The sequence below is a fragment of the Caenorhabditis briggsae genome, assembly GCF_000004555.2.
Source record: "Caenorhabditis briggsae complete genome, chrIII, whole genome shotgun sequence".
NCBI lineage: Eukaryota > Metazoa > Nematoda > Chromadorea > Rhabditida > Rhabditidae > Caenorhabditis > Caenorhabditis briggsae.
The window spans coordinates 10806527-10821928 of NC_013490.2; the positions used below are offsets into that span (position 1 = coordinate 10806527).

A 15402-nucleotide genomic window follows, 5' to 3' on the forward strand; every position below is an offset into this window, starting at 1 on the left:
TTCGCCAGAAGGTTCATCGGCGCCAGGCAAGAATATTAGCGAAAACCTCTAAGGAGCATTCATTTTTCGAATTTCACTGAATTTTTTGCGATTTAAGGACTTTTGTATTAAAAAAGTTCAAAATCGATGAAATTTATCGAAAAATAAATAAAAAATAGGCCGGAATACAATTACGAAAAATGCATGTTAAGCTCCGCCCACCCTCGAACTTTCGGTCCCCGCCAGAAGGCCGTTATTTTTCCTATAGAAGGGCTCTCCGAAAGTACCGGGGAAGAATCGAAGGACCGGCCCTTCTAACACAGGTTTTACGGTAATTAAAGGCGCATAGTCGGTCCTGAGCAAATGTTTTTAAAATGGACAGAAAGAAATTTGAATGAGTGCCCGGTTAATGAGGCGGGACAGAAAGAGAGCAAAGTGCAAACTAAATAGTCATTATCACTGAACATGTCACCGCCGGCTTTTTTAAATCCTTTTCATTATTCAAATAGTGATGCACCTGATTCAAATTCCCCTTTTGAAACCGCCCGCTTTTTTTGGGATGACGAGACGTGACGTGTGTAAACGCGCTAATACTACAGTAAGACTACCGCTGGTCTCGAAGCGAAAACGATGCCTGCATTCCACCTAAACGCGTGGGAAAAATATTTTTTCAAAAATGTTCCGAAAAAATAGGCAAAGTTCCGAAACGTTTAGGAAGAGTTTGAAAGAAATGAGATATATTCTTGTCGACGGCGATAAGCCTTGCGGCCTAAAATTTATTTAAAGGTGCATAGTTGTATAGTTGTTTCTGAGCAAAAACAGCCAAAGTTTTTAGAAAGGACAGAAAGAAATTTGAATGAGTGTCTGGTTAATGAGGTGGGACGGAAAGAGAGCAAAGTGCAAACTAAATAGTCATCACCGCCAATCACCGCGTCGGCTTTCTTTTATCCTTTTTCGTTATTCAAATAGTGATTCAAAGAAGTCAAATTCGCGTTTTCAAAACCGCTTTTCTCAACGAAAAACCGGTGCTTTTGAAATTTCGTCTAAACGAGCTCAAACCATTGCAATACTACAGTAAGATTACCGCTGGTCTCGAAGCGAAAGCTCTTAGCAATGCCTGCATTCCACCTAAAAAGCGTGTGAAAAGTAATTTTTGAAAAACGTTCCGAGAAGAATATCGAGAGTGAACTGGAGCTAATTGAATTCATTTTTGCCGCTTTTATTTTTGGGAAACACATTGAGACCTACAAATGAAAAAGAACAAGCAAAACAAAAAAAAATTTCAGTTTTTGCAAGGTTCGGCAGATGAACAAGGAAGATCGGAAAAATGAAAAATGCGAGGAAAATAGGCACAAGATTTAAAGGTGAAATGCGCATTGAAAAAAGGAGGAGGAAACATACAATATTGAAGAGAATTGAGCCGAGAACGAGAAACATTTGACATGGAAACTTAAAGAGAAATTGTGAGAAAATTGAAGCATCTATAAAACAAAAATTAGGAATCAACGAATCTGGTTAACGAAGCTTTCGAGTTTGGCACGAGTTGTTTTCTCCTTGTTAATCGCTCGCTGAAAAAAAAAACATTTTTCAAATTAAGGAAACACCAAGCGTCATTTTGCAGACAAAAAATTAATTAATTAACGAATTAAATGAAATATTAAATAGATCAAACACGATTTCAGACTCACCATATTCACTCGATGTCTTTTATTCTTTCCGAGATGTTCAAGCATTTTGGTCGCGTCTGCTCTGAGCCGTCTTCTAGCCTGTCGTGGCTTCTGGATTTTGTCAATTATGACTCTGGTGACGTTCAATTGAGGTGTGGGGTCGACGCCGAGCGCTCTGAGAACTTTCTCCAACGCCACCGCTGCGCTAGCTTCAGCACTACCCGTCGTGGTCACTTCTGGTCCCGCTCTCTCCTTTTTCACTGGAACAAGTTCAACGTCCTCGTCGGTTCTTCGTCTTCGGGAATCCATTTCTTGACGTCTAGCTCTTCCGTAACTTCTAGATTCCGTTGGCAAATCATCAGTAGTGCTTTCCTCCCAGTCATTATCGATTGCTTCCTCTTTTTCCACAACTCTTGCTCTCACTTGGCTTTTTCTTGAAGACTCTCGATTCTGTTGAACCGATTCACTTCTTCTTTCTTTCTTTTCTTTCTTGGCTGACAATATCACACTCTCTTCGCTTCCACTTTCTTGCTCTTCCGACTCCTGACGTCTAGTTGAACTTAAGCCACGCTGGCTATCCCTTCTCGGCTCCTCCTGTTGTCTAGTTCTGAATCTGCTTGAGTCTGGTGAGCGCTCTTGTTGATTCAGATTCGAACCAAGCTGACTATCACGCTCTCGACGACTAGAACGCGTGGTTGAAGTTACATTAGAAGACGTACCAATTAGATGTTCGGGCTTAGGCTGTTCTGATCTTCTAACCTCCCGACAGGTTGGCATGCTTCTTGTGTTCCTAGCTTTCGATGGGACTTCTTTATTCTTTATGGCAGCAGCTGAGAGTTGTGGCAATTCAATTGCAAGGTGTCCATCTGATGGATCTTTGTTGGCGTTGCATTTTTGATTTTTGACCATTTGGCAAACAAATTGCAAACCTCTTATAGGCATATAGTCATCTTTGTTTCGAATTCGCTTCCATTTGTGGCAGAGTGCTGAAAACATTTTTTGGAATTGCACTTGTACGAAATACAACTCTTTGGGGGTTTGAAACATATTAGATTTTCTCTGTAAAGTTGCAGTTGCACCAATTTTCCAGTTGACAATTTTTTATACCGAATCATTCAAAGCATGTTTAAAAAAAAAGTCAATTTCAAGATGAAAGCTTCAATTTAGTTTAGTACAATTTGAATGGTTTGAAAATGATATATACACAAACAGCCAAAAATACAGTAAACACTCCAAAGGAATGGCCCAAAAACAGTAACTTTTAAATTTAATATATCTCATTTTCTGCAAAAGATACCAAAGAGCGGTCAATTAACAAAATGTTTATCATAATATCACTTATCTTTTATCAGTTAACCACTTTTTGATATCTCTTATAGGAACCGAGATAAGTTGGACCAAAGTTTTGGGTGCTTTCCTTCCAACTTTGCTGCCAACTTTGAGCAAATTTATCTGGGTTCCCTTGAAAGATTTGAAAAACAAGTCAACTAGCAAAATGCTTATCATAATATCAGAAATATTTTATTAGTTGACCATGTTTTGAAATTTTCAATGGGAACCGAGATAAGTTGGACCAAAGTTATGGGGCCTTCCATCCGCCCGTACACACTAACCCTCGCCCCTCTAACTTTGGCCCAATTTATCTCTGTTCCTGCGATAGATATAAAAAAGTAGTCAGCTGATAAAATGCTTATCATAATATCAACAATAATTTTTTAGTTAATCATTTTTTGATATATCTTATGGGAACCGAGATAAATTGAGCCAAAGTCAGAGGCCTTCCATCCGCCCGTACACGCTAACCCTCGCTCCTCTAACTTTGGCCCGATTTATCTCGGTTCCCGTAAAAATATCAAAAAACTGTCAACAAACGAAATGTTTTTGATATTATGACAAGCATTTTGTCAGTTGACCACTTTTTATCTTTCCCAGGAACCGAGATATATTAGCTCAAAGTTTACGATACCTGTTTCCTAAATGATGATTTCACTTACCACAAGCCTTCCAAACCCCACATTCCTTCTCAATAATAGCTGTTCTCTTCGCATCATCTGGAGTTTTCTGACAATTCGGAGAAAATGTTGGGTATCCATAAACCTTCCAGAATGTGCTCCAAACCTCGTCTTCCCCTTTGTCTTTCACATCTCGTCCCCATTGGTTTTTCAAGTGTCTTGGAACCCAGACATCCGTCAGATATCGGAAATACTGATTTAAACTCTTATCACACAATCGCACAACCGAATTGAAGTCCTTGTCGTACAGAAAATTTTGTTTATTTTGAGTTGGAGGGAAGATATTTGCATCCAGATTGCAGTACATTGATATTCCAATAGTATTGGAGAATTTTTCAAAGAATGGAGATTTGTATCCATAGAGAATCAATCTGTTGTTGGCGTAGAAATGAATTCCATTGCTTTGACGATCGCTGACTTCTAGGCCGAATTCGAAAGGAATCTTGTGAATTCCAATGTTCTGGTTGTACTTGATTCTGGATTCAACCTCCCTTTTCTTTGCTAGAACTGTCGCCATCGCCAAGTCAAGTCGGTTTTTCGAAATTTCTCTTTCCTCCTTCGGCATCTCTCTAATATTCTCTTGAGCATTCTCTGATTGTAGTCTTTTGAACTCGTCATCCACTGAAATGCTCGAATAAAACTCATTATTCTATGTACTTGTCCTTTAAGGCCATTTATCTCAAAAACTATGAGAGATATCAAAACAATGTAAATTACAATAATGTTTGTGATATTATGACAAACATTTTATCAGTTGGCAAAATTTCTATATCTCTTACAAAAATTGAGATAAGTTGGATCAAACTTAAGAGTCTCTGGTCTGCTGAGAGCGGTGGCCCCTCGCACCGTCAACTTTGAGCTCGATTATCTCGGTTCCTCTAAAATATAGAAAAATTTTGTCAACTGATAAATTGTTCATCACAATATCAGTAAAATTTTGTTAGTTGACGAATATTTCATATCTCTTACAGAAATGGAGATAATTGAGCTCGAAGTTAAACTTACAGTTCTCAACTTCACGCTTCAGTTCTTCCGTTGCGATTTTCAAAGCCTCGGTTTCATACGCTGCAACGTTCGCGTAGCATCTTCCGACCCAAGTGGATAATATCTTCCGTGGAGTTTGGAGTGTTTGTTCGACATAGAACTGAAAAAAAATGTTTTTTTTGAAATTTCCATTAGATGTCACCCATCATTTTGGCCTGTCATTTTTGACCCAACTTATCTCGGTTCCTGTAACAGTTATCAAAAAGTGATTAACTGACAAACTATTGGTAACTTTATGTTACTCAGTTTGTCGGTTAGTTACTTTTTGATATCTGTTACAAGAACCGAGTAAAATTGAGTCAAAGTTGAGGGTGTGCGAGCCACTGTTGTTAGCAATCTATAATACCCTCGCTCTTAACTTTGAGCGTCGTTATTTTGGTTACTGTGAATGAAATCTGAAAATAATCAACTGTCAAAAAATGTTTGTTTAATTTTTTGATATTTCTCATAGAAACCGAGATAAATGAGCTCAAAGTTAACTGCTGTGTACGTTTCTAGGCTGCCGACTTCACTGGCCAGCGCATTGTCAATTTTAACCTTTTTTATCTCGGTCCCTATAAGAGATATCAAAAAGTGGTTAACTAATAAAATATAAGTGATATTATGATTAACATTTTGTTAGTTGGCTACTTTTTGATATCTGTTACAGGAACCGAAATAAATGAACTCAAAAATCAGACAGGCCTAAGGGAAATGCGGCATATCTTCTTTTATTCCCAATTTATGCAAAAAATAAACTCACAAAAGCTTTTGGATACAAATACAACACTTTGAGATACTCCACAAGCGAAACTTTGTGCGGTGGCAGATCTTCTCCCTCCACTCGAATATCCTTGTCGATTGATGTGTCAAGAATCTGCTCATAACCAACATTCATTCTATGAAGATCTTTGATGATTATCAAGGTTCCATGCTCTGATGGTATTCTCAAGAACTCATCGAAGACATTTTCATTTAGATCCATGTTCTCAGAGATTATCCTAATTTCGTAATCATGTATTCGTTCATCTTCGGGCTCTGGGCAATATTTCTCGCCTGTGGATCCATTGTATGATGGCGTGGCAACTAGCATTGATTCATCGTTCTGGTTTTCGAGATTATTCCATGCCATGAAAAAAGCCGTATAGATTCCATCCTTTTTCGTCAAAAGAAGGACTTTCTTTCCAAGATGAAAAGCAGCGGATTTCAGTCCGGTTCCATACCGGCCGATTGCTTCTTTTTCCTTTTGAGAGAATCCGAGTTTAATGATATTAAGAACTTCTTGTCTAGATAGACCCGTTCCATTATCGCATATACGAATTTGATTGTTTGGGAATTTGTTCTCTGAAATATGGAAATTTCTGAATGGGTCTTTTGAGCCGATTTATCTCGGTTACTGTAGAAGATATAAGCGAGTGATAAACGGATAAAACATTTATCATAATATTATAAATGTTTTGTTAGTTGACAACTTTTTGATATCTCTCATAGGAACCGAGATAGAGTGGGTGGAAGAAGGAAAGGTGGAAGAAGGAAATGGTAGCACTTCGTTTTACTGTTCGCAGCCGTTGATCTTATTTATCTCAGTTTTTTTGAAATATATCAAAAATACGTCTACCGATACAATTTTATCATAATATTGTTAACATTTTGTTAGTTGGCCCTTTTTTGGAATCTCTTACAGGAACCGAGATAAATAGGATCAAAGTTGTGAGTGTGATGTGTTTCTAGTCTGCTGACAACATTGGCCCCCGCCCTGTCAACTTTGACTCCTTTTATCTCGGTTCCTTTAGGAGATATAAAAATTTTGTCAATTGATGTCATTTTGTTTGTCATTTTATCACCAACATTTTATTTGTTAACAAAACTTTGATATCTCTTACGGGAACCGATATAAATTGGGTCAAAATTAAGAGACCGGAAAATGCTAGAAATAAACTATTATTTTTGTGTCTTTGAGTTTAATTTAAAACCCAAGCAGTAGTTTCTTCAAACAAATATCCTGGTTCAATTTGAAAAAATGTATATTTTCCCCTTATTTTAGCAGGCAAAACTGAAACTTACCCAAGGAAATTAACACTTTTGTCGCATTGGCATCATACGAATTGTCGACAAGTTCCGCGATGGCAGTCAGCGCCGAATTGTAGTTTGTGCTGAAAAATAAATGAATTGCTTTGAATAATTTTGTCTGCAAAATGTCCGTGAGCTACGCGATAGGGAAACACTAACAACCGACTAACGGACGACATAAGGGCCGTGTCTTTTTTGTAAGGGTACTTCTGGGACGAGTAGGACTCGGCGGCCTTGCGGCCCTAACAATTTCTGGCTGGGTGAGCTTATTTCCAAATACTTTGCTTTTGACAACCTTGGTGTGTAGACTCACCTGTTAGCCTTCAAAAGATGTCTTGTGATTGTAGCCTGCTCCAAACATTCTTTGCCTCGGACATCTATGTCGGGCTCGGGTTCGGGTTCTCTTTTGATTTCCACTATTTCGGTTTTGATTTTGCGTCCACTCATCTTCAAATGTGTTTTTGAATTGAAAAAAAAGAATACAATGAATACAAAAAGATAATACCACCACCGGGAAACAACCGAGAATCAAAGATAACCAAACAAAAACTTTTCTTAGAAACCCGATTTTTATGGGAATGATGAATAAATAAAATTAATAAATTAAACTCTCGAAAAGAGAGTTATAACTTAGTAACAATGATTAGGATAAGCACAAAAATAATGGCAACTGTTAAACAGCAAATGAGGTGCATTTTCTTGTTTCCTCGTTGGTATCGTTCTGCTTTGAAGACGTTTTCAACTGCTTTGGAGACTCGGATGGAGGATTGCTCAACGTTGTAGTCAATTCTGGAATTTTCAGAATCTATTGGTTGTCAGTAGGGTGCCTTATTTGTTTGTTTTTCATTTCTAGCTAAATTTTCAATTCTAGCTTGTTCAGACAAAAAAAAATTACCTATCAACCACACTTCCTTGATCCACAATCATTTGTGACAAATCTTGAAACAGTGTATTCAGCTCTCGAATCGACGAATTCACAGCTAACACTTCTTTTTCTCGTTCTCGAACTTCTCGATCATTATTCATGAACTGTTGAAGTTGAGCCATTGAGAGTTCAGCTGACGGCGAAACATCCAAATCTTCCCAATTTGGGGCATCGATCAATGGATCCGTAGTGATGAGATAGTTGTCGACGTTTCGAGAACGACTCTGAATTTAATTATAGATGTAAAACCTGTATTAGAAGGGCCCCATAAATAGAAGGGTCTCTCTAATAAACGAGCCACAAGCCTTTTACGTTGAGCTCATATATCTCACTTTCTGTAAAAGAGTAGTCAACAGATAAATTGGTTATCCTAATATCAGTCAAATTGTGTTAGTTGGCACATTTTTTATATCTCATACAGGAACCGATAAAAAAATTAGCTCAACGGTGACAGCCTACTGCTATGTATAATCCGCTCTAAATTCTCACTTTGAGCTCAATTATCTCGGTTCCTAAGCAAGCTATCAATAAATCTGTCAACCAATGAAATGTAAGTGATAGTTTGACCAACATTTTATCAGTTGAAAATTTTTTGATATCTCTCATAGAAGCGAAGATAAATTATCTCCAAGTTAACAGTGAGGAAGAGGGGCCTTCCACACTCGCACCATCAACGTTGACTCAATTATCTCGGTTCCTGTTAGAGATATCGAAAATTTTTCAACTGATAAAATGTAATTGATAATTTTTCCGACATTTTATTAGGTGACAATTTTTTGATATCTCTCACAGGAACGGAGATAATTGAGCTCAAACAGGTTTTACTATATACCAATTTTTTGACAAAAAAATCATTTTTTTTAAAATTTTTATAAATCAAAATGTCAGAAATCTCGGTTTTAATTATGAGAAACCACACCTGAATATCACTTAAATATTTCAATTGCCTTCCACGAAACTCGTCTGTAATCTGACTTAAAGTCAAGCTCAATGTGGCTGCCGCATTCTCCCGTAACTTTTTCTGCATCGCTTTCTCTTTTCCATGATTTCCAGATATCATTCTAATCAGCCTCTGACAATGAGTCAACATTTGCGTAATTTGCTCCGTTGTCTGCTCCATCGCCTTCTCCTCTTTTTCAAATGCCTCATCTCCAAAATTCGGTCTAGAAATGTGTTTTCTTTGCGCATCTCCAAGCTCATCCAGGCGTCGTTGAACTCGCTCAAATTCGAATTCCACCTGATCCGCTGTATGAATCCATACTGGATCTTCTTCTTCTTCTTTCTCAACACCATCTTCAAGCTCCACAAGAGCCATTCGCTCTTCTAAAAAAGTCCTTTTGATTGACTAAATGTCCCTTTGAAAGTAAGAAAAAACTCTCACCATCTCCTCGACTCCTCACAATCACATCCGAGTCATCTTTATAAATCAACCGACTCTGATGAGCATTCGATCGGAGCAGCATAAACACTTCTGTCAAGTTTCGTGTAGTTCCGTAGACTTCATTCTTTTTGGCAGCCGCTGCCGCTGATGACGTGGCCATTCTGGAAATCGGAATCTAGACGAAAAAAGCCAACAAGTGCTTTGAATGTGGGGGTAAGAAGAAGGCGAAGGAGAGAAAAGAGACGGAGAATAGGAGAGGTGTGCGATAGAGCGCGTGTTTCGTCGGGGTGACCCTATGGCATGGGGAGAAGGAGAACACATACTGCTGGTTTGGTCTTGTACGAGACACTACATAGAAAACGGAGATTCAGAGATAGGCAGAAAGTCCAATGTGTTGCTTTACAACAAGGCTGCTGGGATCTAGATAGGATAAGAACATCTTCGTAGTTTTAAAAAAAAATTATTGAGTACCCGAAGTGGTTGGTAACTACAGTACCGGACAAAAAATACAGTAAAACCTGCAATATAAGGGCTCTATAACTTTGAGCTAATTTATCGGTTCTCGTGAAAGATTTTAAAAAGTGAAAATGTTCTTGATAATATGATAAACATTTTATCAGTGAACAACTTTTTGACATATTTTACAAGAAACGAGATAAATGGGCTTAAAGTCGGACTCGGCCTAACCAAAGGCGAGAGTCGACCCCTCAACGTTGAGTCGATTTATCTCGGTCCCCGTCAAAGATATCAAAAAAGTTTAATTGATAAAATGATTGTGATAATATGATAAACATTTTATTAGTTGACAATTTTTTTACATCTTTTACAGGAAACGAGATAAAGTGGCTCAAAGTTGAAAGTTTCGGTATGCCAAATTTGGATTTTTTATTGGAATATTTTTAAAGTCCTAAAAAGTAGTTCAGAATTTTTCGATTTGTCTGGAAATTTCAAAGTATACTAAAAAAAAGTAGAGCTTCATTTTTGTAATTGACACTTTTTTGTAGGAGCTCTCCACCTTCGGCTCAAATGCTTACAACAACTACTTTTCTCCAAAAATCCATGATTTCAATTTTTAGTCCTATATCAAATTGATTTGAGGATTGAATTTATATTTTTCAACAGTTGAATTGAAAAACACAAATTTATTAACGAAAAAAAAAGCAACAAGGGAGAAACGGAAATTCATTTTAAAAAATTAGGAAAACCTCCAGATTTTATTTCTTTTTGTGGCTTTTCTAGTTGGAATCGATTCAGTCCCATTGAACATTGAAATCAGAGGGCTGCTGAAATAACGAAAAACTTCATGAAGTCACCAACGGGAGCCACCATTTTTACATCGCCAAATTCACGGGTTGGATTAGTGGAATTACAGACCCTAACGGTGTATTCTGACGCGTTGTTTCTAACTCGTAGTTCATTTGCTTCAATACATCCAATGGCATTTCATCTGGGTATCCAAACATTCTGAAATCTAATAACATGTTTAATTTCACACTTTTCACTTACTCTAGGATCCGAAGAATTCCAGAATTTGTTCCAATCGAGAATTTATCTATTTGTGAGTAGCATTATGAAATAATTATAAGAAATGAAGGATTCAAAAATACTGTCAATAACTCCCTTAATGTCATATACTACTCTAATAAAAGTCTACTTTACCGCCATAAAACAATCAGTAGGTGAAAACAGCCCACCTGGAATTGGCTCCGCCCCCTCGAGTGTCCCTATAAATACAGCCGGATATCCACCATTTGTATTCATTTCTCCCTCATGTAACCACTTCCTCTCCCCCTATATTTTTCCTGACGACCTGCATGGACGTCGGAAAATGTATTCCTTTTTATTTTTCTGAAATTATTCTTCTGTTACTATTTATTCCATTCCTTTCGAATGTCTACACGAGCCTTAGAACCTCAACGCTCACGGACACGGACAAGATCATCAAAAGCGTCAAGATCGTCGCAAACGAAGTCCAGGCGCTTCGACGTCAGATGGACAATGTCATCGAGGAACAAGCAAAGCTCAGGGGTCAAGTCAGGAAAATGCAACGGGTATTGCTTAGAACCTCAATGCAATGAAAACCACCCTCTCCCTCAATTTCTGAGCACGCAACGCACCAACTCAAGAAAATAGAGAGCCGCTATAATTGGATCCTATGTTGGCTACAATGCGTACCCAAAGTTCGTTTTGGCAAAGCAGTCAAAGAAACATCTGAACCATGAAGAAAATGAGTGGAAAAATACGAACGAAACAGAAGTGTAAGTTTTTTTACCTGAGTTTCTGTAACAGGAGATTCAGGTCATCATGTTGTCTCCGATATTCTAATTATTAGTTTTTAGGGAAGTTCGAGATGTTGCCGGCTACCTGAAGAGGACAAGTGTAAGAAGTCTTCTAAAAAGTCAGCCAGAGAAGAGGAAGCAGGATCACGAAGATGCAGAAAATTTGGAAAACAGGCATGGGTCATCGAAACGACAAAGGGTGCCAAAAAGACAATGGTCGGAATAATCTTTTTCTCATTTGGAACTTTTCAAATCTCTCAATTTTCCTAATTTAATGATTTCTAATTTTTCCCCAAATATTACTTCCTCACTTTTCCCCCCAAACGTTTACTCTATTCTATTCCGATTTTTTGAAATGTCTAACATAAATAAAAAAAAATTAAAAAAGTTAAATGTATTCTGTTCTGAAAAAATGAACTAATAGAATAAGACTACGAACCTTATAGATCCTCTTTTCCCCGAGGCACAGGTTGACCTAGACATCGCCGGGTAGAATAATGGAGGCAGTCCGACAAGAGACTTGTCAGCTGTAAATCAATCCTCTGCAACCAAGACACACTGAAAAGTTATAAAATTTTCTCTCGAATAAACAAACATCCCCTCTGATTTTCTAATTGACTTTTAATGTAATACCATAAATGCTCTACTAGAAGCCCATCCTTCACATGCATTTTGAGGTTATCTTGGTTCCTAGCACGCCTTCTTTATCTAGTTAAGAAATCATATGCTCATTGAAAATACACAAACTCTTGAAATCTCTAATCTAAAAAACTAGAAATCTGTAAACTTTAATTTCAGAAAATATAAATATTTTTCAACTATCAAGTATTATCGCTTGGAAAATACACAGGTTTACTGTGTCGCTTAACCTGTACAATCCGTCACGTCTTCTTCTTACATTTTCCCAGAATATATCTTTTGACACCATCTTCGTTCCCCTCCGCACTTGACGTCATACCTGCATTCATCTTCCACTCAAGACCCGCCTATTGATTAACACCAGCTCAATATCAATAGTGCACTCTTCTCATTTGTCCAGAAGACACTACCATCTCATTTTCTATTTCTACCAGTTTATTGTTCACGATCTCTCTTCATCTTGCGTAACGTCCATTCTGTTTCATTTATTTGTTCTTTTTATCCGATTTGACCAACCTCCGATTTTGCTTTCCAACGTTCTAGTATAGGGAGTTAAGTGTTTGTGATAAATTTAATACTTCTAGTCTTATCGGATTAAAACAACTGGCACCTGATATTTTTAAAGGCGTCGCTTGGTTTGATCTAAAAAAAGGATATATTTCATATCAAGAAATCTTAATTTTGTTCACTAAAAATCTAAATTCACAGAAATCACTGAGTCCCCGAGAAACGGGTCAAAAAGGCACCCCAGATAACTTGAAGCCAGAAGAAATTGTATAATTTTGAAGTATATATCATTTGACACCGCGGTATAATGAACTAACAGCTACCCATCCACCTCTGTACTAGGTGCGCGTTTTCCACTCAAGACCCTATTGATTGATTCACACCTAGTCGATAGTGTGCTCATTAATCTGCTCTTCAAATTCTATCCTCTCATTTTCTATTTCTATCAATTTATTGTTCACGATCTCTCTTCATCTTGCTTAGCTCTCTTTTATTAACCTCATTTTATCCAGATATGACCCACCAGCGATTCCCTCTCCGCCGTCTTCCCGAAGACCTCTGTTCAGAGGTTCTCAAAACAATGAATTATTATGAAATGTGAGTTTCTTTCTCTAAAAAGTTTGCATTGATTTTTTATCTCATTTCAGGATTGCCTACTCATTCGTTTCGAGGAAGTCTCATTCAATGATTAAGTCACTTCGCGTAGAGACTTTATCAACTGATGTAGAATTAGGAGAATGGCTGCAGATAAGATGGACCACAAAAGATTATGGTTCGACCTCGTTCAACTTGAGATGCATGCCAGAAAATGAAGAAATCCCAAAGAAGAAAAATCACGAAGAAGAAATCAAAACCATGAAAGATCTACCAGACAGAGTGGATGTATTTACAGAGGGTCGATCATTTAGTAGTCTATATTTAGAGTGGTCGAATCAAGGAAAGAATTTGGAACAGTGGATTCAACATCTATTATCAATTTTCCATAAAGAGGAGCCGATTAAAATGAAAGTGTATCTTGGAAAGGCAAAATTAGTGTTCCCATCTTTTCGAAACACTTTTCCAAAAATCAGGAAGATCTATTTGACAAGCGAATATGGAAACGAACTTACCGATCAAGACATCATTTACGCTGAAAATCTTCTGAAAGTTTTTCTTCCATTGGTGGAATATGCCCATCTGGATGTCCCTCTTCGGAAGGATTTCTTCGTTCAACATATCGGAATTGTAAACTTAAAAGAACTATATATCCAATCTGGTAAACGTCTCAAATTTGACGATCTTTTGACGTTGAATGTTGAAAGTTTGACAATTGATTATGCAAATCAAATCTCGCTCCGTGACTTGAATCGTTTCTTGAAATTGTGGATGAAAGGATCGTTTCAAAATCTGAAAAACTTACAAATTACGAAAAACTCAAGGATCTTCCCAGATTGGAATGTATTGCTGAAAGGATTGAGAACAGAAGAACCAGACGCATTTAAGATAGTCAAAACTCGTGAAGCTCGTCAAGTTCAAGTAGTAGAAGCAGAACCAGAAGAGGAGCCAGAAGAGGAGCCAGAAGAAGACTCTGAAGATGAAAATGAAAAATGGTGGGAAAATGATGAAGAACAGGGGCAGGAAGATGTGAAAGAAGGAAAAGAATGTAATGAGATGGAAGTATCGGAAGATGAAGATGAAGATGAAAAAATGGGAGAAGAATCAGAATCTGAAGAGGAACCAGAAGATGAGGTACAATGTGCACAAGAAGATGATGAGAATGAAGAAGATGAGCAAGAGGATGTTGATGAAGATGAAGAAGAGCCAGAAGAGGAGCAAGAAGAAGAGGAAGCAGCAGAATCGGAAGAAGAAGAAGAGGAAGAAAAAGAGGAAGTAGAATGGGTAGAACAACCAGAAGAAGAACCTCCAGGACCAACTGATAAGAACGTCAAAATTCGAAACTGCCATGGGGTTTGCGCTGACATTGGGCTTCAATACATTTCGGGTATGATATGTTACGTCAAGTTCTTCATTCGAGACAGTAACGAGACTTATGCTATCTGGTATTGATAATATAATTTTTTGAAATCGAATAAAAATGTAATATTATTTGTTTTTGTTTACAATTTCGAATTTGATACAAAATATGGATCCTTGAACATTTGGCACATTGCGATATCGTGGGATCTTTGGAATTCCTGCTTTCTGATTCTACTAGTCTTCTAATTAAACACATTTTTTAACTTTCAACGGATGTCAAGAAAATAAACAAAAATTTGAATTGAGCTCACATAACGTAAAACCTGTAATAGAAGGACCCTCACACTGTCAACTTTGAGCCCGTATATCTCGGTTCCTGTGAAATATATCAAAATGTGTTAACTGACAACACATTTATGATGTATTCGTCGGTTGACCACTTTTTGATATCTTGTACAAGAATCGAGGTAAATTGGCTCAGAATTAAAAGTTAAGAGCCCTTCTATTGCAGATTTTACGGACTGAATATCTATCGAACATTAAATACCAAGAAGAAGAAATGACCCAATTTAAATTTACAAGCAAATTCAGGAAATATTAAGTTACAGGGAGAGTATGTAGTTCGTATTCATGTCAAGGCTTGAAACCATTTTCAACTGGGAACTGGAGTTACTGGAGTCAACTGGAGTTACACACATGTTATGTTTCTAGCTTAGTTAAGAGAAAAGATGAAATACAAAAGTGCACAAGGAATTAGTTTCCAACCTAATAGAAGCAGAGATAGTAATAGATAAAAACCCGTAGAAGTATGATATGATCCAAATTACCGTAAAACCTCTAATAGAACGACACCCGGATCGTCCACTTTGAGCCTATATATCTCATTTTCTGTGAAAGATATCAAAAAGTGGCTAACTAGTAAAATGTTGCTGATATCCTGATAAACATTTTACTAGTTAACCAC

At 37.4% G+C, this 15402-nt stretch overlaps 5 protein-coding genes across 5 annotated transcripts; 3 read left to right on the forward strand and 2 right to left on the reverse strand.

The window, feature by feature from the left end:
• Window positions 1–1348: 1348 nt before the first annotated feature.
• On the forward strand, window positions 1349–1420 carry CBG26119 (the record flags this gene model as incomplete). Its single annotated transcript, XM_045244388.1, has 1 exon — window positions 1349–1420. One exon carries the CDS (start codon window positions 1349–1351, stop codon window positions 1418–1420), a length of 72 nt encoding a protein of 23 aa, XP_045098217.1.
• A 61-nt stretch (window positions 1421–1481) lies between these two features.
• Cbr-morc-1 lies at window positions 1482–7198 on the reverse strand (the record flags this gene model as incomplete). Its single annotated transcript, XM_002646984.1, has 7 exons — window positions 1482–1547; window positions 1668–2632; window positions 3641–4279; window positions 4664–4802; window positions 5445–6025; window positions 6746–6834; window positions 7065–7198. The coding sequence occupies 7 exons, from the start codon at window positions 7196–7198 to the stop codon at window positions 1482–1484; spliced, it is 2613 nt and encodes an 870-aa protein (XP_002647030.1).
• Window positions 7199–7374: 176 nt separating this feature from the next.
• Cbr-syn-16 lies at window positions 7375–9217 on the reverse strand (the record flags this gene model as incomplete). The annotated part of the gene is made up of 4 exons (XM_002646985.2): window positions 7375–7540; window positions 7647–7900; window positions 8596–8999; window positions 9058–9217. 4 exons carry the CDS (start codon window positions 9215–9217, stop codon window positions 7375–7377), a joined length of 984 nt encoding a protein of 327 aa, XP_002647031.2.
• A 1730-nt stretch (window positions 9218–10947) lies between these two features.
• Window positions 10948–11562, forward strand: CBG26120 (the record flags this gene model as incomplete). Its single annotated transcript, XM_045244390.1, has 2 exons — window positions 10948–11108; window positions 11397–11562. 2 exons carry the CDS (start codon window positions 10948–10950, stop codon window positions 11560–11562), a joined length of 327 nt encoding a protein of 108 aa, XP_045098218.1.
• Window positions 11563–12996: 1434 nt separating this feature from the next.
• On the forward strand, window positions 12997–14528 carry CBG03549 (the record flags this gene model as incomplete). Its single annotated transcript, XM_002646986.1, has 2 exons — window positions 12997–13079; window positions 13130–14528. The coding sequence occupies 2 exons, from the start codon at window positions 12997–12999 to the stop codon at window positions 14526–14528; spliced, it is 1482 nt and encodes a 493-aa protein (XP_002647032.1).
• Between the last annotated feature and the right edge of the window lie 874 nt (window positions 14529–15402).